This window comes from Oryctolagus cuniculus, chromosome X (genome assembly GCF_051225735.1).
Source record: "Oryctolagus cuniculus isolate XC-2025 breed Fujian yellow rabbit chromosome X, ASM5122573v1, whole genome shotgun sequence".
NCBI classification, from domain to species: domain Eukaryota; kingdom Metazoa; phylum Chordata; class Mammalia; order Lagomorpha; family Leporidae; genus Oryctolagus; species Oryctolagus cuniculus.
Genome location: NC_142888.1, coordinates 52,716,097 through 52,740,308, shown reverse-complemented (window position 1 = coordinate 52,740,308; position 24,212 = coordinate 52,716,097). Strand labels below are relative to the sequence as shown.

Below are 24,212 nucleotides of genomic sequence, written 5' to 3'. Positions count from 1 at the left end.
TTCCATCCTTCCTTCCTCACTCCGCCCTCCTTCCTTCCTCCTTCCCTCCTTCCTTTCTTCCTCCTTCCTTCCTCCCTCCATCCCTCCTTCATTCCTCCTTCTTCCCTCCCTTCCATCCTTCCTTCTTCCTTCCTTCCTTCCTTACTCCCTCCCTCTTTCCTTCCTTCCTTCCTCCCTCACTCCCTTCCTCCTTCCCTACTTCCTCCCTTCCTCCCTCCTTTCCATCTTCCTTCTTTCTTTCCTTCCTCCTCCCCTCTTTCCTTCCTCCCTTCCTGCTTCCTCCCTCCCTCTTTCCTTCCTCCCTTCCTCCTTCCTCCCTCCCTCAATGAAATTAAGAAAATGTTTCATGAAATGAAGGGATAATTCAGCAGAGTTAGAGATAATGAATGAGAACCAAAAAGAAATCTTGCAACAGACTACTCAGGCAAATGAAAATTTTTGAACTTGAAGGCAAATGCTATGGAATTTCCATATCAGAGAAGACTTTTTCTCTTTAATTTGCAAAACTAAAGAAAGGTTTCCACATCTACAGGTCACTATTAAGGTAAGAAACATTTCAACTATTGGGATTCGTGAAGAAATGAGTGGAAGACATATAGACAATCTAGTCAATAAAATAATAGATGGAAAATCTCTAATTTTGGCAAAAATATGGACATGCAGGTCCAGGAGATCCAAAGGACCTACCAATAGATTTCACCATTAAAGCTCCTTACTATATGATCTTATAGCCACACTGTAAAGAGAATTTTAAAAATAATACCATATGTTCTCCCTGATCAGTGACAACTGACTGAACACCAAAAAGGAAACTTGTTGAAGTGAAAGGGACACTATGGGAAACGGTGACTTGATCAGCATAGCCCTGACTGTTAATGAACAACTTAATACATTATCCCTCTTAGTAGTTTTTTTGTCTGTTCTACTTAATATGACTGATTTAATTCTGTAATTAATACACAGTTATTCTTAAGTGTTGAAATTTAACTGAAATGTGATCCCTGTTAAACATAAGAGTAGGAATAAGAGAGGGAAGAGATATATAATTTGGGACATGCTCAAGCTGACATGCCCCAAATGGTAGAGTTAGAAACATACCAGGGGACTCCAATTTAATCCCATCAAGGTGGCATGTACCAATGCCATCTCACTAGTCCAAGTGATCAATTTCAGTTCGCAATTGATCATAATGAAAGGACTAAGAGTCAAAGGGAGCACATAAGCAAGTCTAGTACCTGCTAACACTAACCGATAGAATAAATAAAGGGGAGAGTGATCCAACATGGGAAGTGAGATACTCAGCAGACTCATAGAATGGCAGATGTCCTAAATAGCACTCTGGCCTCAGAATCAGCCCTAAAGGCATTCAGATCTGGCTGAAAAGCCCATGAGAGTATTTCAGGCATGGAAAGCCAAGACACTCTGGCAAAAGATCTCTGTGAGTGAGATCTCAGTGGAAAGAACAGGTCTTCAAAGAAGGAGGTACCTTTCTCTGAAGGGAGGAGAGAACCTCCACTTTGACTATGACCTTGTCTAAACAAGATAAGAGTTGGAGAACTCAAGGGGCTTCCATAGCCTTGGAAACTCATGACTGGAGCATAGGGAGATTACTGATGCCATAGACAGGAGTGTCAATTGGTAAAGTCAACAACAGGAGTCACTGTGCACTTACTCCTCATGTAGGATCTCTGTCCTTAATGTGCTGTGCATTGAGATTTAATGCTATAACGAGTACTCAAATAATATATTTCACTTTGTGTTTCTATGGGGGTGCAAACTGTTGAAATCTTTACTTAATGCATACTAAACTGATCCTCTGTAAAAAAAAAAAAAAAAGAAAAGAAAAGAAAAGAAACTATCAACTCCCAACTTGACTCTCACTGGGATTAAACATGACAATAGGTCTGATCTGATTTCATCATCATTAAAAAACATCATCTATTATTTTTCACTTTATGTTTCTGTGTGGGAGCAAACTGTTGAAATCCTTACTTAATGTATACTAAGCTGATCTTCTGTATATTAAGATAATCGAAAATGAATCTTGATGTGAATGGAAGGGGAGAGGGAGTGGGAAAGGGGAGGGTTGTGGATGGGAGGGACGGTATGGGGGGAAAGCCATAGTAATCCATTATTCGTACTTTGGAAACGTATATTCATTAAATAAAAGTTAAAAAAAAAATAAGAGCCAAAAATAGTAATAGCAAAGCCACATTGAAGGGAAAGTCCTTAGTATAATAGCATATTTCTAAGGAGATTCATTTCAGGCCAGAAGAAAATGAGGTGACATATTCCTCATGCTGAAATAAAAGAACTCTCAATCAAATATATGTACCCCACAATGCTGTCCATCAGAAATCAAGGAAACATGAAGACTTTCCAAGACAAGCAAAAACTTGGACATTTTATCATCACCAGGAAGTCCCTAGAAGAGAGACTAACAGGAATTGAAGGAAAAATAACTACATTCATGATCAACTATGAAAATAAAATTTGCAAGTAGGCAGAAATATAAATACAAAAGAAGAAAGAATCAACACTTGGCACTATAGAAAATAGAAACCAAAGAAATTAACACAAATAGAAGCAGAAGCAAGCAAAGAATATGCAATGTAATCAAAGCACTGAGAAAGAACAAGGGTAAGTTCTTTCTAAGAAATAATAAGATTGAAAGTAAATACATTAATTTCCCCAGTTAAAAGATACAGACTGGATTGAAATACTAAAAAACAAACCCACTACTTTTTTTAACTTTTATTTAAAAATATAAATTTCCATAGTACAGCTTTTGGATTACAGTGGCTTTTCCCCCCATAACCTCCCTCCCACCTGCAGCCATCCCATCTCCTGTTCCCTCTCCCATTCCATTCACATCAAATTCATTTTCAATTATCTTTATATACAGAAGATCAATTTAGTATATACTAAGTAAAGATTTCAACCGACTGCACCCACACAGAAACACAAAGTATAAAGTACTATTTGAATAGTAGTTGTACCATTAATTCACATAGTACAACACATTAAGGACAGAGATCCTACATGGGGAGTAAGTGCACAGTGACTCCCATTGTTGATTTAACAATTGACACTCTTACTCATGATGTCAGTAATCACAAGCCAGAATTGACATATATTATAGGCCAAAGCTCTTGTCATGAGCTGCCAAGGCTATGGAAGCCTGTTGAGTTCGCTAACTCCGATCTTATTTAAACAAGGCCGTAGCCAAAGTGAAAGTTTTCTCCTCCCTTCAGAGAATGGTACCTCCTCCTTTGATGGCCCATTCTTTCTGCTGGGATCTCACTCACAGAGATCTTTCACTTAGGTCATTTTTTTTTTTTTTTGCCAGAGTGTCTTGGCTTTCCAAGCCTGAAATACTCTCATGGGCTTTTTAGTCAGATCTGAATGCCTTAAGGGCTGATTCTGAGGCCAGAGTGCAAGCAAGCCCACTTCTGAGCTGCCTACAGGAAACTCCCTTGACCAGCAAAGACACACACACTTCAATAACAAAGGGGAGGCGGGCCCCGCGGCTCACTAGGCTAATCCTCCGCCTAGCGGCGCCAGCACACCGGGTTCTAGTCCCGGTTGGGGCACCGGATTCTGTCCCGGTTGCCCCTCTTCCAGGCCAGCTCTCTGCTGTGGCCAGGGAGTGCAGTGCAGGATGGCCCAAGTGCTTGGGCCCTGCACCCCATGGGAGACCAGGAAAAGCACCTGGCTCCTGGCTCCTGCCATCAGATCAGCGTGGTGCGCCGGCCGCAGCGCGCCAGCCGCAGCGGCCATTGGAGGGTGAACCAACGGCAAAGGAAGACCTTTCTCTCTGTCTCTCTCTCTCACTGTCCACTCTGCCTGTCAACAAAAAAAAAAAAACAAAGGGGAAAAAAATTTCTAACAAATACAAAGCAAAATCAAGCAAGAGAAGCTAAACTGATATCAAGCAAAATGGGTTTTAGGTGAAAATATGTTAAAAAAAAAAAAAAAACCACACACACACAAAGAAGAATCCTCTATTAAGAAAAAGGAGCCATTCCGACAAGAGGAATGGAGCACAACAAATACATTTATTCCCAATGCTGGAGTTTAAATTGCATCAAGATGCAAAGATAGAGACAGGCACTGAGACAGTAACAGTTGGGTCTTCAATATCGCACATCCCTAAGTGAGAAGATTAGCCAAACAACACACAAGCCAGAATTGACATATATTATAGGCCAAAGGGACCTGATGGATATTGACAACACATTTCACTTAGAAAATGCAAAATTCAGACTCTCCTCATCAGCATATGGAACACGGCCCAGTACAGCCCTTGTTTTTACCCCCACAAAGGAAAGCCCCAAAAACTCAAAAAGAAGCAATTCATAGTATTAATCTTCTCTGATCCCGCTAGAAGAAAACAAGAATTCAACAAGATGAATTTTAGAAACTGTAAAAATCCAAAGAAATTAAACTACATGTACTCAAATTACCATTGGCACAATGAAATAAAAAGGGAAAATTTAAAATGTCTTGAGACAACTCAAAATGAAAAAAGCATCACACACCTACAGGGTACAGGAAAAGCAGTACTAAGAGGATTAAAGTAATAAGTAGCTACATCAAAAAAGAAAAATATATATAATAATGATTTTAAATAAACCTCAGCATATCCCATACAACCAGGAAAGTAACAGATCAAACTAAAAATTAGCAGAGGGAAAGAAATGTGACGATCAGAACAGAAACAAACAAAACAGAGATTAGAAAATAATAGAAAAGGCCGGCGCTAAGGCTCACTAGGCTAATTCTCTGCCTGCGGCGCCGGCACCCCAGGTTCTAGTCCCGGTTGGGGCACCAGATTCTGTCCTGGTTGCTCCTCTTCCAGGCCAGCTCTCTGCTGTGGCCCTGCACCCGCATGGGAGACCAGGAGGAGCACCTGGCTCCTGCCTTTGGACCGGCGCAGCGTGCCGAAAGCAACATGCCGGCCGTAGCGGCCACTTGGGGGGTCAACCAATGGAAAATGGAAGACCTTTCTCTCTCTCTCTCTCTCTCTCTCTCTCTCTCTCTCTAACTCTGCCTGTCCAAAAAAAAAAAAGAATACAAAAGATCAATGAAATAAAAAGTTGGTTTTGTGAAAATATAAACAATCCGATAAACCATTAGCTGGATGAAGCAAGAAAAAGGCCAAAACAAATAAAATCAGAAGTGAATAAACAGACAAATTAACTGATACCATAGAAAAGCAAAGGATGCGGCCGGTGCCGTGGCTCAATAGGCTAATCCTCCCCCTTGCGGCGCTGGCACACCGGGTTCTAGTCCCCGTCGGGGCACAGGATTCTGTCCCAGCTGCCCCTCTTCCAGGCCAGCTCTCTGCTATGGTCCGGGAGTGCAGTGGAGGATGGCCCAAGTGCTTGGGCCCTGCACCCCATGGGAGACCAGGAGGAGCACGTGGCTCCTGGCTTCGGATCAGCGCGATGCGCTGGTCGCAGCGTGCCAGCCACGGCGGCCATTGGAGGGTGAACCAATGACAAAAGGAAGACTTTTCTGTCTCTCTCTCTCTCACTGTCCACTCTGCCTGTCAAAAAAAAAAAAAAAAAAGAAAAGAAAAGGATCATTAGACGCTGTTATGAACAATGCACCAACAAATTGGAAATCACGGACGAAATAGAAAAAAATTTGGACATATAAAACCTACCAAAATAAAGCCACAACAAAGAAAACCTAAACAGAGCAATAATGAGATATGATTGAATTCATAATAAAAAGAGAAAGGAAGAATGCTGAAGCTGTGGGCTTGGTTGTGGGGATGGGTAGAACTGCCCCAAGAAGAAGGGAAAATTTGGCTAGAGAAGCACAGCTTGAAGATTCAGGGTAACCTAAACAGGGAGTTTCTCCTACTTCTTCCCCCTTTCCCTGGCAAGCCTCTCTCTCTCTCACTCTCTCTCTCTCTCTCTCTCTCTCTTCCTCCCTCTTTATGTTTCTCTGTCTCTCTCGTCTGGATCTGCAGTATTGGTACATTCTTCATTCTGACTAGTGTGGAGCACAGCTCCTGTACTCAGGAGTAGTGTTAGGGGCTGCTCAGAGCCCTGTTTCCTGGGTAGACCCATCTGGTGGGGTGAGATAATAAACTTAGTCCTAGTGCAGGGTTAATGCTAGGGGCACAATGTCTCTGTCTTCCTGGGGGCCAGCATTCTGAGATGATCCCTTCTCCCATAGCACAACACAGAATCAGGTTACTCTGGAATTCAGTGGAGGGAAAGATGATTAGACATCCTGGCAGGGAGATGCAAGGCATAAAATAAACAAAAATTCATTAAATAAAGAAAATGAATCAAGGAGCTAAATTTAAGGCCTGCAACTATTAAACTCCTTGAAGAATACCTGTGGACATACTGCAATACATGCCAATTACCAATTTTTATTTTTAGAAAAAAACTCAAATGCACACACCACAAATGTGAAATGAGACAAATGCAATTACATGAAAGTCAGATGCTTTCTGCACAGCCAGGGGAAAAAACTCGATCAAGACACAATCTACAGCCGGCGCCACGGCTCACTAGGCTAATCCTCTGCCTTGCGGCGCCAGCACACCGGGTTCTAGTCCCGGTCGGGGCACCGGATTCTGTCCCGGTTGCCCCTCTTCCAGGCCAACTCTCTGCTGTGGCCCGGGAGTGCAGTGGAGGATGGCCCCAGTGCTTGGGCCCTGCACCCCATGGGAGACCAGGAGAAGCACCTGGCTCCTGCTTTCGGATCAGCGTGGTGCACTGGCCGCAGCGCACCAGCCATGACGGCCATTGGAGGGTGAACCAGCAGCAAAGGAAGACCTTTCTCTCTCTCTCTCTCACTGTCCACTCTGCCTGTCAAAAAAAAAAAAAAAAAAAGACACAATCTACAGAAGGAGAAATTGGTTGCAAACTGTTCAGCTGTCAAGGGATTGTTATTCGAAATAAATAAATAAGGAACTCAAACAACTGAAAATAGCAAATAATCAGACTAAGAAATGATCATGGGCAACTGTAACTCAGTGGGTTAAGCCACCACTTGGGATGCCCACATCCCATAGGGCAGTTTGTCTTCCAAGTCCTGGTTACTCTGCCTCCAATCCAACGTCCTGCCAATATACTCAGGAGGCAGCACATGATGGCTCAAGTTCTAGAGCCCCTGTCACCTTCATAGTAGACCTGGATTGAGGTCCTGGTGCCTGACTTCAGCCTGTCACAATCGTGGCTGCTGTAGGCATTTGGAGGAGTGAAACAGCTAATAAGATCTCTCTGTTTTGCTCCCTCTTTGTATTCTTGTGTGTCTGTGTGTGTGTGTGTCCCCACTATCTCACTTTGACTTTGCCTTAAAAGTAAAATAATATTTAGAAGAATAAATGTTCAATGTTCTTAATGGACATATCCCAAAACAAGATTTATGCGTGGTCAAGAAGTAGATAAAAAAAATGCTCAACATGCATCATCTCCAGGGAAATGCGAATCAAAATCACAATGGCATGTTTTTACTTTATTTTTTTATTTTACTTTTTTTTATTTTTTGACAGGCAGAGTAGACAGTGAGAGAGAGAGACAGAGAGAAAGGTCTTCCTTTTACCGTTGGTTCACCCTCCAATGGCCGCCATGGCTGGCGTGCTGCGGCCAGCGCATCACGCTGATCCGAAGCCAGAAGCCAGGTGCTCCTCCTGGTCTCCCATGGGGTGCAGGGCCCAAGCACTTGGGCCATCCTCCACTGCACTCCCTGGCCACAGCAGAGAGCTGGCCTGGAAGAGGGGCAACTGGGACAGAATCCTGCGCCCCGACCGGAACTAGAACCTGGTGTGCTGGCACCACAGGTGGAGTATTAGCCTATTGAGCTGCGGCACCGGCCCACAATGGCATGTTTTCTCATCCCAGTTAAAAATCATTATTTTCAAAAAGACAAAAACAAAAGTACCAAAGGATGGTAAAGATGCATAGAAAGACACTTACCCACAGTCAATAAGGATGTAAATATGCAGTATGCTTATTTTTACACCATTTTTCACAGTGCATATGCTAATTTCTTTTTGTTTGTATAAATTCCCAAGATTGGAAAGGCTGAGTCATATTGGAGGTCCATATTCAGATTTTTTAAGGTATCTCCACACTGCTTTCCACAACGGCTGCACCAGTTTACAATCTTACCAACAGTGAAATAGGGTACATTTCCCCCCACATCTTTACCAGCATTTTTTGTTTGTTGATTTCTGTATGACAGCCACTCTAACAGGGGTGAGGTGAAACCTCAATGTGGTTTTGATTTGCATTTGCCTGCTGGCTAGTGATCCAGAGCATTTTTTCAAGTGTTTGTTGGCCATTTGAATATCATCTCTTGAAAAATGCCTGTTCAAGTCCTTTTAAAATTTCTTAACTGGATTTTTTGTTTGTTGTTGTTGCTGAATATCTTGAGCTCTTTATAGATTCTGGATATGACTTTTATCAGTTGCATAATTTGCAAATGTTTTCTCCCATTCTGTCAGTTGCCTCCTCACTTTGCTGAGTGTTTCCTTTGACAAACCCTATTTTTAATTTTGGCTTTGATTGCCTGTGTTTCTGGGGTCTTTTCTTTGCCTATGCCAATGTCTTTCAGAATTTCCCTAATGTTCTCTAGTAATTTGCTGGTATCGGGTCATAGATTTAGATCTTTGATCCATTTAGAGTGGATTTTGTGTAAAGTGTAAGGTAGGGGTCGTGTTTCATACTTCTACATGTGGAGATCTAGTTTTCCCAGCACCATTTGTTGAAGAGACTGTCCCTGCACCAAAGACTGATTTTAGCTACTTTGTCAAAGATAAGTTGGTTGTAGATTCATGGACTGATTTTGGGAGTTTTTATTTTGTTACATTGGTCTACACATCTGTTTTTGTGCCAACACAAGAATATTTTGCTGACAACTGTCTTGTAGTATGTCTTGAAATCTGGTATTGTGATGTTTCCAGCTTTGTTTTTGTTGTGTAAGATTGCTTTAGCTATATAGGGTCTCTTGTGCTTCCATATGAATTTTGGCATATTTTTTTCTATGTATGAGAAGAATGTCATTTGTATTTTGATTGGGATCACACTGAATCTATAAATTACTTTCAGTAATATGGACGTTTTGTTCAAAGCTGAAGAAGGGAGCATAGCTTGGGCAATAAAGGAGCCAAAGGAGCTCCTGTAACCACATGGTGGTGAAGGGCACATTCCAGTAGTGTGTGATCAGTGGCTGATCTAGAAGTTCGTTGATCGTCAGCCATTGGGTGAGGTGAGAGACTGGTCAAAGCTAATTGACTTATGTGGGAAGTTTTGGAAGGGGAGCAACAAGGAGCCAGAGGGAGCCAGAGAGAAGGCTAGACAGGAACAGAGGTTTGACTCTGGCTCCTTGTCCCAGCTGACTGATTCTGAGCTGTTGGAGGCCGGGTAACCACAGACTGGCATCTGGAATTTGACCCTCCTTCCCTATGCCTGATCTTCCATGCCTACTTCCTCCTTTACTTCCCCATCCCCTGCTCTGAATCATTAACCCCTTGATCTGTATTCACCTACAAGAGATCTCCCTCTCTGTCCTGCCATCCCTTCCCACCTGTTGCCTTCATGGGAAACCCCTTCTGGGAGGCCCTCTCCCACCGATCTCCTCTCCATAGCCCTGTGTCCCTGGCCATGATTCCCTCCGATATGGAGAGAAGGGAAAGATTGTGTTCCCTGAGGCGATGAGACGGGGCATGCAGCAGGATCCAGGCTGTACAAGCTCCATTGTTTATGTGTAGAAAGTAGAACAGAAGAGAACAGGAAGGCTATGGAGTCAGTACATGGACTTGTGCGATCGCAGATGTATGGGCCCAAGAGGAAAATCTGTGCAGTGAGAAAATAGATGTCTAGTGGCCAGGGCAGGGCCTGACACCTCAGTCAGTGCATGTAATACCTGCTGAGTAAGGAATCCATGGAGTGACTAAAAGGATAAAAGAAAATAATAATGGATAAAAGGCCAGGAATCCTGGAGTACAGTAGAACATTGTGGCATGTGAGAAAATAAGGAGTTTAACGGTGGGGGCCAAGGGAGAAATCAAGATTAAGGTGGAGTGCAAGAAAAAAATCAGGATAGTGTGTGAGGGGAAAACTGAATATAAGGCATACTTGTGGGTGATAATAGAATCTAGCACAAGGGGCATAAATCAATATGTATGGAGTGCATGAATGAAGGAGCTTAAGAAGAGAGTTGCTGACACAGATGCCAGGAAGGGTAATTGGGTTTGGAAGATCACAGGGAAAATCATTAGAAGGTAGGATAGCTATTTTTGAAGGGATCCAGGAGCACATGTGTATTCCTGAAAAGGGATTCATCTAATGTAGAGTTTATGAGAGCAAGGAAGACAACAATCAGATTGCATGTGTATAGGGGACCCATACCAAGAAGTTCAGGAAAGGAGGGTATTCATGAGTGGAGTTCCCTGGGAAGGAGATTATAGAAGCAAGGAAGTTAGAAGGAAGGTTGGACAAAGCCATGGGAAAAGAAGGGAGGGGGCAGTTTGGTAGGAGTGATGAGCAAGATGGAGAAGAATCCAGCCACCTCACATTGGGTTTTCTATGGGCAGTGGAAGATGATGGGGAATAGATCATGTGGCCATTCTAACCTCTGCTCCTGACCCTAGAACCATGGAACCCAAAGAAATATTTGCTGTGCCCAGTGGCCTCTCCAACCTCAAATACACAACAGTGCATGAGACTGGAGCTTCATGGGGGCTTGAACTTGTCCCCAGAAGAGCTGTAGTTCTCTGTAACCGCTGTCACAACCATGGCGTCATTTCCCAAATCATGGGCCAGGAGCATATCTGCCCCTTCCAAACCTGCCAGTGTCACAATTGTGTCTTCTTCTCGTGAGTATGGTATCTGACAAGGGGAAGGGTCAGGTCTCCTCTAAATGTGACTAAACTTTGACCTGTAATCTTTTACCATAGGGAGCACCAGAAGGCCTTTCCTGCAGTGACTACCTCGACTAGGGAGCAGGGGGCACAGCAAAAGAAGCATCCTGCTCTTGGACTGAACAAAAGCATGACTATTGCTCCTGGGGTGCCCGTCTACATCAATAATATGGCCATGGGAGCAGGAATCCACAGTGAGTGTCTGGCAAGGGAGGCGGCCTGAGTTAGGGTGCAGGAAACAGAAGTAGTTTGGTCATAATTCCAGTCACTAAATTATGGTGTGTCCCTGGGCAATTTACTGGTTGGTTTTAGCTTTCCCAAGTATAAAAAGTCATGAATGTAGTCAGCCAAGCATAGAAAGGAAAGATATGAGAAATGGGTGGTGGAGACAGAAGACCCATGGTGAGTTAGATCTCAATTTTTGGGCTGTGGTAGAGAGGCATGAGGTTGATGGGATAAGAGGTGGCATGTGGAGGCTCACCAAAGTGATTCCTGGTCTTACACAGCTGGAAAGGTGAACATCATACCCCAGCCACAGGCCTACCCTTGCTACATCTCCAATCAGGTAAGGAGAGTCTGTTGCCAGTTGGGGAGGCTCCCATCCATCCACTGCCCACACCCTTTCCTCTGTATCCCAAAGACATGGGTTCCCCCTCCACCCACCTGCCATGTGACTTTGGGCAACAACACTTTTTTTTACCCAAGGCTTGATTTCCTCTGTTGCAAAAGACAAGGTCAACTGGCTGGTTTTGAAAGTCTTCAGAGATCTGAAGTCATGGGCTCCTGTATTTATCCCCAAACATGTACATACCTCCTGTCCTGGACAACCTCACACATGACTGCAGCATGTATTCTCTTGACCTACAGGGAGCACTCTCAGGGGTGCTGCTCTTCAGCCAGTCTTCAGAACCTACATTTCTTCCCTGCACTCCAGTGACCACGGAACCACAACTGGTATTTACTATTTCCGGACAGCCCCAAGGGCCCCCTATCCTGCCTGCCACGTGAGTAGAGTACCAGCCATGAACTGGTTGTGTCTTGTGCTATCATTAGCCCAACCTTGTGCTTGATTCCACAAGTTAAGAAAAAGCAGGGGAGGAGGCTCAGAAGGAGGAGGAAAAGGTAAAGGCCATGAAAATGGTGGTATCTTAGACTAATATGCAAGGACAGGGTTCTCGCAGATTTGCTGATACCTATTTGTGAGACCTTGGGACAGAAACTTTGTGTGTCCCACCCTGTTTGCCTATCTGTGATCTGGGGACAATATTGTACACTCATAGCATTGTAAAGGGGACCACATTGTCATCCTTCAGCAAATGGGGGACGTCGTTCCATATGAACCAGATGACAGGCTAGAGGGCCCATGCTGCAAAGCAAGGCCGCGATGGGGAGGGCCATTAGGCCCTTGGGAATGCCCATGGATTCATTAGAGTCAGATTCCTGTGGGTGAACCAAGCTCCTCCTTCAAGACCCATGGGGATCAGGCAACATGGAGGTGCAAAGCAGTCCATGAACAGGGACAGTAATTATGTCTCTCTATGTACTTTGCAAATTAAAATATGGCCACCTGTGCTTTCCCATTATCTTTTGTGTGGTCTAGTGGTAGAAACACCGGTAGGAATTAGTGTCTCAAGATATATATGCAAAATAGTTTTGGAATGAAAAGCAGATGGAACAGGAGGAGAGACTTGTCCAAGCCACTACAATATTGTCCCATGCACCTTTGGATTGCTACATGCAGACAAGAAACTCTGCCCCACCATCTGTCTACTGCTGCTATTTGTCTGCCAGAGGGTTTAATCCCCTGGCCTCTCCTCTCCTTGATTCCAGGTCCTCAAGTTTTATCGTTCAGTCCTGTGCCACTCTTGACCCTCTTCTGCAACCACAGGTTTTTTTGGGGGGAGAGGATTGGGGTCCAGAAACCTGGCAAAGGCTGATCTTAATGTATGGGAAGAGAAGACAGCCTTGGGGGTGGGGGGAGGCATAGTTGGAGGTCACTGGAGGGAATAGAAGGATGAGGGGATGCTTGTCCCATTGGAAGAAGGTGTGATTTTCTAGCACTGTTCTTTGATAACTTTTTTTTGCAGGTCCCCAAAGCCTCTGAGCAGGCATTGGTTGTTGCCTCTGAGTGGGAGCGAAGGCTGGAGGCTGCTGAAGCACTGCTGGCTCTGAGAGACTCTATCCCAACACCACCTGACCCTAGGCCTTTGGCACAGCCCTGTGGCCTACCAGGTAGTCGGCTCATTGAAAGGGGAACTCTGAGATGGGGATAATTGTGAGAGGGCTGAAGGTGGGATGGAGTCGTCAGCAGCCAGCATGTTCTGAAGGAGAAATCAGGATCATTGGTTGACCTTCCTCATTACTGGGCACTACAGCTCCTCAGTGTGACTCCAGACAAGGAACATTAGGGTTGGCCAGTGAATTTGAGACTCTGAGGCTTTGTGTTCAATGACAAGGGTTCCATGTCCTCATATCAAGAAACAAGGATACTGAGCCTTTGAGAGTGGCAGGGACTAGATCTGTCGCTCCCTTGCCCGCAAAGGAACGACACTGCTCCCAGCTGATCGGTCTTCAGTAGACTTTTATTTTAAACAGGATAGAAAAAGAAACCCTTGAGCAAGGGGAGCTCCGAAAGAAAGGGGAAGCTCCCGTACCATATCACAAACAGCTTATATAGTATATCATTGCAGAAGCATGTAATGCAAGCTTAGTCCATGCTACAGTCCATGCAGCGACGCTCCAATCGGGTGCCTGATCACGCACAGTCCATGCGTTCCTTGTCCAACCATAAAGGTGATCACGCGCCTTCATCCAATCAAGCTCCTGGTCACGTAGCAAGCAACTCGGGTGCTAACAACAAGCTTCCACCTGGTGTTTTCTCAGCCTTGGTCAGTGGGAAAAGAAGTACGGGAAGCCCCAAGGCCATAGTTGTTTTGACTCTAGCCTGGGGTTATGAAACGGTCCCGATATCACAGCTCAACAGAAACCATAAACATCCACACAGCAGTAACTAATGCCAGTGGTCAGCAAGCTAAGCCTTAACATGTGGGCCCATGGCCAGCTCATGGGTCCCCACAAGATCTATGCCATGCATCCTAGAAAATGGGATAACCAGGCTCTTGATCTCAGCATGGTCTGGGATCTCTCCCCAGACCACCGTAATCTGCTGTGGCCTGGGCAGGACATGGGGAGGTCCAAAGGGCTTGGTCTGCACAGGATTATGATCCCAACCTTTAGGGTCTTTCTGTCCAGTCTCCATGTGACGCTTGGGTGCCTTCCTACATTGTGTTGTGCAAACTAATGTCAATGCTGGGTCCAGATAAGATGGGCTTCAGGAGCCATGAGGATGAGAAACATCTGGGGAGGCTGAGGAACAAGGCTGAGTACCCCTTGACAAGCATGTTTGGTGGATCCTGGTGTGTGAATGAAGCAAGAGTTCTGAAGGAACTGCTGTAAAGTAAGGGTGCAAGCTGAACAGGTTACCAGTCACAGAATGAGATCCTTAAGCAGTAACTGCAGGAGGTGTGGAGCCAGGGATTGTTTCTGAGCTAGTGAAGAACATATTCCTAAACCCTGGGTTTGAAAGAGAAGTAGTAGCTGTCCTGGATGGGGTGAGGCAGGAAAGACTGAAATGTGAAAAACAGAGGAGTTCCAGAGCCTGTGTAGTCCTCATGATGACAAATCTATGATGGAGCTGGAAGACAAAGAGAGGAGACCCAGAAGGGGATATGGGTGTGACCTGACTCTGAATCTGTCCTTTCTGTCAGCAGCTCCTGCTGGAGAAAGAACACTCTAGCCTTTTGTTCCCACACTGTGTCCCAGGGTATCCACCTCCAACTCATTGCCTATTGGATATCTTAGAGACATCTCTCTATGAGCTAGGACCCCAGAGGATAAGGCATGCCTAGAACACTGCCTGATTTAAGTGCAGAACATCATTTGTTAGATTTTACATGTATTTTACTAACTTGAAGACCCTTATTAATATGTGGGGCAATTTGTTGTGCCTCCATTCCTTACTCCTTTGGATACTTGGATCTTTTTGTTTGTCTTATTGAAACATAGTTATATACCCTAACCAGATGAATCTTTCGCTGGGGTTCCCAATTAGTTCATATGACAGCCTGTTTATTTTTCTTAGATGGGGAAAATACACTGTACACTCATATCTGTATTCATGCATGCATAAACATGATGTTAGCTTCACTTTTTATCTAGGTTTGTGCATGTGAACAGATAGTAAACTCTTATTTTAAGTTACAGAGATATATGGATATTTGTGAACCATACCAGAACTGAGATGATCCTGACTATAACACACTTGTTCAATCCATAATTCAAAATGAGCATCATCTTTCCCAATAAGTGAGATCTCTTATCAAGGCTAGATAAGACGAGGATAGAGGAAAAAGTTGGGGCATTGATTCACTTTACAATGGAGCACCTGTCCTCTGCTAGCATTGCCTGTTTCCAGTTGTCCACTTGCTAGGAATTGCAATTATCACAGGATCAAGCAAAACATGTTAAAGTAGGCTCTATATGCTATGGACAACTGACAGTGCATGCTATACCTAAAAGGGCAATTGCTGCTTTGTTCAAGCTGTCATGAGGAAATGTGGGCACATTGTTAGCAACTCACAGATTTTACAAGAGAAGATGTAAGTCTAGAGTTCTTTGTTAAGATACTCAGTTTTTAATCATTGGCTGAGATTTCATCATTTAGCACTGTTATGTGAATGAAACCATATGTCAGTATAAGACATCTCCAGCCAATGGCATGCCAGTTTACTTTGGGTCCAAAGTGAATTGCACAGTAGGGGAACTGGGGCCAGTCATGACCACAAGAACCAAAGAGGGGAATTGAGTTCCAACCAGCTCCTACTTTGAGTCACTCATGCAGTATGTGGAACTGTTGCTGTCTTTGATGTAGTCTGTGCCCACTGCATATGAAGTATATACAGCCTCATAGCACCTCTACAAGCCACATCTAATTCTGCCATTTTACCTATAGGGAAGCACACTCAAAAGATGGAAGTCACTTTCACCTAGGGTTTCAGGAAAAAATTTTGGTGAAAGATCTGGAAAAACTCCCTTGTCTTTACCAGTCACTGATGAGTTATTAATTATTTTTGCAAAATAAATCATTGAACAAAAGATTCAAAAATCAAAGGAGCCTAGAGAAGTTAGGAGATTTATTACAAGGTATGTAGATACTTTATTTCCTCTTCAGCATATTGACCTATAGTAATCAATAAGAATTTCCAGACAAGTCCTTGCTTCTCAATCCTCTGCAGGAGTCCTAAACATGCTAAGCATCAGAGATGCCCACCAAATCACAACAGCCAGAAATCACAACTGGACATGCCTGGACATCCACTCATTTCCGCTATTTAACCCCACTTGTTACTTCCTCTCTCTCCTCTATCCCTTTTTTTCCAAGATAATTGATAGTGTTGACTTGCAGTTGCAACTTGTCCTTTCTTTTCTGAGGCAGTGAGCAGTCAGAGGTTTATATCCTCTATCTGATGGCAGAGATTTAAACACACAAATCACTCAGGATGTGGAATAGGCTTAAGTCCATCTCACACCTCTCTTCCTTCCCCGATTATTTACCTGAATACAGGATCCCACAACCGCCCCTCTTCCGTTGACACATGAACAAGTACACATGATCTAAGGGGAAGGAAACAAGGGAATCTGGAAAAGGACTGATGCCCTAATATTCAATTGTGCCCTAGGGCACCATTGTCCCACAACTCACTGGGTGAAAGAGGAAGTGTATTTTGGTGGAAGGACTTGGCATGAGAAGAGGGAACACAGCAGAAACAAATTAATGCAGGTTGGGGGAAGGAGTGAGGCCTTTTTCTCTCTTTCTTTTCATTTATCTGAGGTCCAACACCATTTCCCTGCAGAGCTTTTCAAACCTGCTACTGGCACACCACACACACAAACACGCACACACACACACACACACACACAGATGTCACTTTTTATATAGTCCCTTAATGGCATGTTTTGGAGATCTGAGGACATCTTTGTAAATCTTATTCTTTTGCTTATTTCTTTTGGGGTGTACTGCTTACTCTATTTCACTTATTTAAGACCTCACTTTGCAGAGCACTATGAGGCATGTCTTAACTCTCTTATGCTATGGAATGGCATCAGTTCAATCTGAGCATATCCAATAAGCCCATAGGAGAAGTGAATCAATTGCAACCCACAACTAGAAGGAAAAGGTTTTAACAGGCTGTGAGTATGGAGGGGTAGTGGGAAATGCCTAAGTTGCCATATTTGCACTTATAAGACACAAAAGCAATGCCAATGAATGCAGAGATGAGGAGGCCGCATTGTGGTGTAGCTCCCAGATTTTGCTCCTGAGAATGCAGTGACAGATGGCTTGGGTCATTGTGCCCCTGCTATATACATAGGAAACCCAAGTGCTCTGGGATCATTGATTTGGCCTGGTGCAGTCCTGGCCATTGTGGTAATCTGGGAGTGAAGCAGAGAATAGAAGATCTCTCTGTCTCTACCTGTCTCCATCTTTCTCTTTGTCTCTACCTCTTATTCTCTTTGTCACTGCGCCTTTCAAACAAATAGATAAAAGTAAATCATTAAAACAAAATAAATGCAGAAATTGGGAAGTGGTCTATTCCTAACATTCAGCTATGATAAACATAAACTTCAGGAACACAAACATTAGTAAAATGGACTGGCTGTAATGGTCAGAGCTGAGTGAGGCTGAATCCAGGGGACAGGAGCTTCCTTCAGGTTTCCCACTTGGGTTGAGGGTCCCAAACACTTGGACCATCTTCTGCTGCTTTTCAGCAGGGAGCTAGATCAAAATTGGAGCACGTGAGATATGAACCAGCCATATGGGATGCTAGCGACACAGGCAGCAGATTTGCCCACTTTACCACAAAGATGGTACACAGCCACACTCTCAACACAGACACACACATACACAATGGTGGGAATCAGGAAACTAAAAGCTTTGTTTCTTTTCACAAGAATCAGCTTTATTGCACTTTTGTTTCTTTTTTATTCATTATATAAAGGAAACAGATTCCATGTACCTCATATATACAGTTTTAAGAACATAATGATATTTCCCAGTCTCCCTTCTCCATACTTTCTTATTTTTCTTTTAATTTTTGCGATGACATACTTCCAATTTACTTTATAATCATAAACTTAACCCTCAACTAAATAAAAATTTCAGCAAGTACTAAATATAAAGTACTTAGTATAAGTACTAAGTATAAAGACCACTGTTCTTTAGGAGTATAGACAAGGGCTATAAACAATAATCAAATTCAAGATATCAAATTCACTCATATACATAACTTTCTTGTATACATTATATTTTAGTTATCACAAATCAGATAAACAATATGACATTTGTCTTCTTGGGATTGGCTTATTTCACTGAGCATAATGGTCTCCCGTTGCATCCTCTCTGCTGCAAAAAAGAGAGTATTTAATCGTTTTTTTAATGGTGGAATAGTGTTGTATTGTGTGTGTATATATATATATATATATATATATATATACCACAATTTCTTTATCCAGTCATCAGTTGATAGACATCGGGGTTGATTCCATATCTTAGCTATTGTGAATTGAGTTAGTATAAACATAGGGTACAAATACCTCTTTCATATTTCCTTTAGGTAAATTTCCAAAAGAGAGATGGTTGGGTCATATTGTAGATCAATTTTCAGATTTTTGTGGAATCTCCATACTGTGTTCCATAATGGTTATACTAGTTTACATTTCCACCAGCAGTGTTTTAGGGTACCTTTTTCTCCACATCCTCACCAGCATTTTTTTTTAATTTTTTAATTTTTTTTTATTTTTGACAGGCAGAGTGGACAGTAAGAGAGAGAGACAGAGAGAAAGGTCTTCCTTTTCCGTTGGTTCACCCTCCAATGGCCGCTGCGGCCAGCACACTGCGGCTGGCACACCGTGCTGATGCAAGGCATAAAATAAACAAAAATTCATTAACTAGATAAATAAATAGAGGACCTAAATGTAAGCCCTATAACTACTATATTCCTGGAAGTACACCTGGGATGCACACTTCAGCACATTGTGACCAGAAATTATTTTTTGAATAAGACCTCAAACGCACAGGAAACAAAGGTGAAACAAGACAAATGGGATTGTATGAAAGTCAAACGCTTTCTGCACAGCAAGAGAAAAAACTGAATCAAGATACAACCTACAATAAGGGAGAACTTGGTTGCAAACTCTTCAGTTCTCAATGGGTTATTATTCAGAATAAATACGTAACTCAAACAACAGAAAACAACAAAATAGCAAATAGAAATAGAAATGATCATCTGTAGGGGGAGTGTTGTGACTCATTTAGTTGAGGCACTGCTTGGGATGCCCCACATCCCATATATGGAAGTTCCTGTTTCAAGTCCCAGCTATGCCATTTCCAATGCAACTTCCTGCTAATGCACCCAGGAGGTAGCAGATGATGCATCAAATACTTGAGTACCTGTCACACAAAAAATAGACCTGGAATGACATCTTAGCACCTGACTTCAGCCTGTCACAATCCTAGATGTTGTAGGTATTTGAGGGAGTAAACCAGTTGTTCAAAAGATTCCTTTCCTTTTTTTTTTTTTTTTTTTTTTTGACAGGCAGAGTGGACAGTGAGAGAGAGAGACAGAGAGAAAGGTCCTCCTTTGCCGTTGGTTCACCCTCCAATGGCCGCCACAGCCGGTGCGCTGCAGCTGGCGCACCGCACCGATCTGAAGGCAGGAGCCAGGTACTCATCCTGGTCTTCCATTGGGTGCAGGGCCCAAGCACCTGGGCCATCCTCCACTGCACTCCCGGGCCACAGCAGAGAGCTGGCCTGGAAGAGGGGCAACCGGGACAGAATCCGGCGCCCCGACCAGGACTAGAACCCGGTGTGCCGGCGCCGCAAGGCGGAGGATTAGCCTAGTGAGCCATGGTGCCGGCTTCCTTCCCTTCCCTTCCCTTCCCTTCCCTTCCCTTCCCTTCCCTTCCCTTCCCTTCCCTTCCCTTCCCTTCCCTTCCCTTCCCTTCCCTTCCCTTCCCTTCCCTTCCCTTCCCTTCCCTTCCCTTCCCTTCCCTTTCTTCTTTTATTTCCCCCTCCCTGTCCCTCCCTCCCTCAGTATTTTTTCATGTGTCTCTTGGCCATTTGAATTTCTTCTTTTGAAAAATGTCTGTTTAAGTACTTTGTCCATTTAAGAACTGGATATTTTATTTTTTTGTTGAATTTCTATATATATATTCTGCTTATTAATCATTTATCAGTTGTGTAGTTTACAAATATTTTCTCTCATTTTGTTGATAGCCTCTTCACTTTGTTGAGTGTTTGGTTTGCAGTACAAAAGCTTCTCAATTTGATGCAATCCTATTTGTCAATTTTGGCTTTGATTGACTGTGCCTCTGGCGTCTTTTCCAAGAACGCTTTGTCTATGCCAATGTCTCGCAGTATTTCCTCAATGTTCTCTAATAATTTGATGGTATCTGATTGTACATTTAGGTCTTTAATCCATTTTGAGTGGGTTTTTGTTTAAGGTGTAAGGTCTTGCTTCATACTTCTGCATATGGAGATCCAGTTTTCCCAGCAACGTTTGTTGAAGAGACTGTCCTTGCTCCAGGGATTGGTTTTAGCTCCTTTGACAAAGCTAAGTTGGCTGCAGATGCTTGACTTTCTTTCTGGTATTTCTATTCTGTTCCATTGGTCTATTCATTTGTTTTTGTACGAGTACCAGGCTGTTTTGATTATGACTTCCCTGTAGTATTTCATGAAATCTGGTATTGTGATGCCTACAGGTTTGTTGTATAAGACTGATTTAGCTATTCGGGTTCTCCTTGTTTCCATATGAATTTCAGCATCATTTTTTCTATATCTGAGATGAATGTTCTTGGTATTTTGATTGGTATCACATTGAATCTGTAAATTGCTATAGTATGGATATGTTGATGATATTGATTCTTCCAGTCCATGAACATGGAAAATTTTTCCGTTTTTTGTAGCTTCCTCTATTTCTTTAAATTTTAGTAATTCTCACTGTAGAAATCTTTTATATCCTCAGTTAAATTTTTTTCCATGGTATTTGGTTTTTTTGGTAAGTACTGTGATTGGGATTGATCTTAGTTCTTTCTCAGCCTTGGCATTGTCTGGGTATACAATGGCTGTTGATTTTTGTGTGTTGATTTTATATCCTGCTACTTTACAAAACTCGTCTATGAGTTCCAATAGTCTCTTGGTGGAGTGTTTTTGATTCCCTATATATAGACTCATGTCATCTGCAAATAGGAATAGTTTGACTTCCTCTTTCCCAATTTGTATCCCTTTGATTTCTTTTTCTTACATTATGACTCTGGCTAAAACGTAAAGGACTATATTGAATAGCAATGATTCCAGATCTCAATGGGAGTGCTTCCAACTTTTCCCTACTCAATAGGAGGCTGTCCACAGGTTTGTCATAAATTGCCTTGATTGTGTTGAGCAATCCTTCTATACCCAATTTGCTTAGAGATTTCATCATGAAAGGGTGTTTTATTTTATCAAATGCCTTCTCTGCATCTATTGAGATATTCATATGGCTTTTGTTCTTTAATTTGATAATGTGATGTATCACATTGATTGACTTGCAAATGTTGAGCCATCCTTGCATATCAGGGATGAACCCACTTGGTCCAGGTGAATAAGTTTCTCATATGGTGTTGGATTTGATTGCCTAGTACCTTGCTGAGTATTTTTGCATCTGTGTTCATCAGGGAAATTTGTCTGTAGTTCTCTTCCTCTGTTGCATTTTTTTCAGGTTTAGAAATTAAGGAGATGCTGGATTAATAGAAAGAATTTTGGAGAATTCCTTCCCTTTCAATTGTTTTGAATAATTTGCGAAGAATTGGAGTTAGTTCTTTAAATATCTGGTAGAATTCAGCAGTGAAGCCATCTGGTTCTTGGATTTTTTTTTGGTATTACTGATTCAATTTCTGTCTTGGTTATGGGTCTGTTTAAGTTTTCTATGTCTTCATGGTTCACTTTAGATAGGTTGTATGTGTTAAGGAATTATCTATCTCTTCTAGGTTTTCAGATTTCTTGGCATACAGCTCTTTGTAGTAACTTCTGATGATTATTTTTATTTCTGTGGTGTCTGGTGGAGATCTTTTCTGGTCATGTCTATTGGGAGTTGTATGTGCCTCATGTACTTGGGCTTCCCTTTCTTTCTCCAAATTAGGGAAGTTTTCTGTTATTATTTCACTAATAAGGCCTTCTAGTATATTCTCTCTTTTCCATGCCTTTAGGAACTCCTAAGTCTCGTGTGTTGAGTCATTTTATAGTATCCTGTAGATTTCTAATAGTGCTTTAGCTTTCTAATTTCTTCTTCTTGTTTTTGGTCTGACTTTAAAATTTCCAGAGATTTGCTGCTAGCTCAGATGTTCTTTCCTTTGCCTCATCAACTCTGTTGTTAAGAATTTCCACTGCAATTTTATTTGATCTATAGAATTCTTCATTTTTAGTATTTCATTTTAATTTCTTTTTAGGATCTCAATTTCATGGGGAAGTACTCATTCATATCATATATAGTTTTATTTAGTTTGTGAATTTGCTTCGGATTGCTTCTGAGTAGTCCAATGATTAGTTTTTTGAATTCTGTTTCTGACATTTCCTCAATCTTTTCACCTTCACCTTCTAATACTGAAATGTTGTAGTGTTCCTTTGGGAGGTTCATAGTTTCTCCCCAATTCTTGTTTGTTTGTTTGTTTAACTTTTGCCTCTGTTTATCAGCATTTGTAGAATTCTTTTCTCCCTGGTCAAACAGGCACAAAATACCCCACGCATTGCAGCCTCATTCGCTTCTCATTTGTGCTGCACAGGTTGGAGAGTCCCTCAGGTGGTTCTTCGCCTCTGTAGGGGTGACTTCCCCTCCCCTCTTGTTGCCAAGCAACTGGCATGGTGCAACTGGCACAGGAGTTGGAGCCTCTGTCCTTGCCTATGTCTAACAATGGTGTCAGCTCTCCCCCTGCTGGCCACAGGTCTCCACTGAAGCAGAGATAAGGGGAGGGGCAGAGACACACTGCCTCTTTTTTCTTATTCCTTTTTTCTTTTTTTCCCCCCTATTTGTGAGTGATCAGCGGAACTCCAAAAGCAGTTAACCAAACTCTCCCTCCCATTGTATAAGCAGCAGGCCCATGGAGTCCCCTCTCATCTGGCTTGCCAGAGTGGGCATCCTCCTCCCCAGATATGGGTCTTCTGTTGTGTTGTTGCCCTCTTAGCATGGGTCTGGACCACCTCCACTACTTTGGGAGGGTCTTCCAACACAGCTCTCCCGCAACTGTATCCTGAGAATGTACTCTCTCTCCCTTCTTAAATATTAATTTTGCCCCACCTAAATCAGACCATCCTGTCACTATTACATCTTGGAACCCTCAAAAGTGAAACTCTTACTCCCAGTCCTTAAGGATGTAAGCATGTAATGCTGTTATGGAAAAAAGTATGGAGATTTGTTTAAAAGTAGAACTACCTCATTATTCCACATGGCTATTACTCAGTAAATATCCAAAGGAAATAAAGTCATTATATCAGAGAAATAGATACCTGCATGTCTGTGTTTTTGCAGCATTATTCATAGTAGCAAAGGTAAAAAAAATCAACTCAGATGTGCATGGATGTAGGAACTAAAAAGTGTGGTATATACATGCAATGGAATAATATTTGAGTGTAGGAAATTATGAAATCTAATCTTTCAAGGCAACACGGAACTGGAGAGCATTGTTTTAAGTGAAATAACCAAACAGACATAGACAAATACCATATTTTATCTTTGTATGTGGAAGCTAACAATATTGACCACATAGAAGTAGAAATTAGAGTAAGGGCCACTTGTGGGAAGAGGAGATGGAAGTGGGGAGATTTAGAGGGTATATAATGGGAACCAAAAACCACTTTGAGGCTGGGGAAGTAGTTTTAGTGTTGTATGTCACAGAAGGCATCTAGAGTCTACAATTACAAAATGACTGGAGGAGAAGTGATTGAAGGGTCCCAACAAATAGAAAGGATATTTAAGCACATGGGAGTGCTGTCATGATTTGATCGTCACCCATTGTTTTCTTGCACTGATAACGCTGAACACCATATTTAAAGACTTATGTTATGCATCAATGGAAAATGAACAAAAGGCATTTTTGAAGTGGTTTGATGGATTGAGGTGAGAGGACCCAAAAGAAACCTGAAAACTGAATGCAAAGGATAAAAATAGATTGCATTGTTGCCTCCACCTACCCCATCTAAATTGTCAAAATGATGTTTGTATCTAAGCTGTAT

The 24,212-nt window shown here is 42.6% G+C and overlaps 1 protein-coding gene across 1 annotated transcript in view; it reads left to right on the top strand.

The window, feature by feature from the left end:
• The window catches only part of LOC103351879 (doublesex- and mab-3-related transcription factor C1), a 32,680-nt gene that overhangs the window by 2,462 nt on the left and 6,006 nt on the right, over positions 1-24,212 (top strand). Inside the window, exons 2-7 of the mRNA XM_008272811.5 lie at positions 10,625-10,849; positions 10,931-11,088; positions 11,401-11,459; positions 11,762-11,898; positions 12,725-12,782; positions 12,982-13,126. Of these exons, the coding sequence (XP_008271033.1) occupies positions 10,629-10,849; positions 10,931-11,088; positions 11,401-11,459; positions 11,762-11,898; positions 12,725-12,782; positions 12,982-13,126 (778 nt within the window). The 5' untranslated portion in view covers positions 10,625-10,628. The remainder of the gene's footprint in view (positions 1-10,624; positions 10,850-10,930; positions 11,089-11,400; positions 11,460-11,761; positions 11,899-12,724; positions 12,783-12,981; positions 13,127-24,212) is intronic.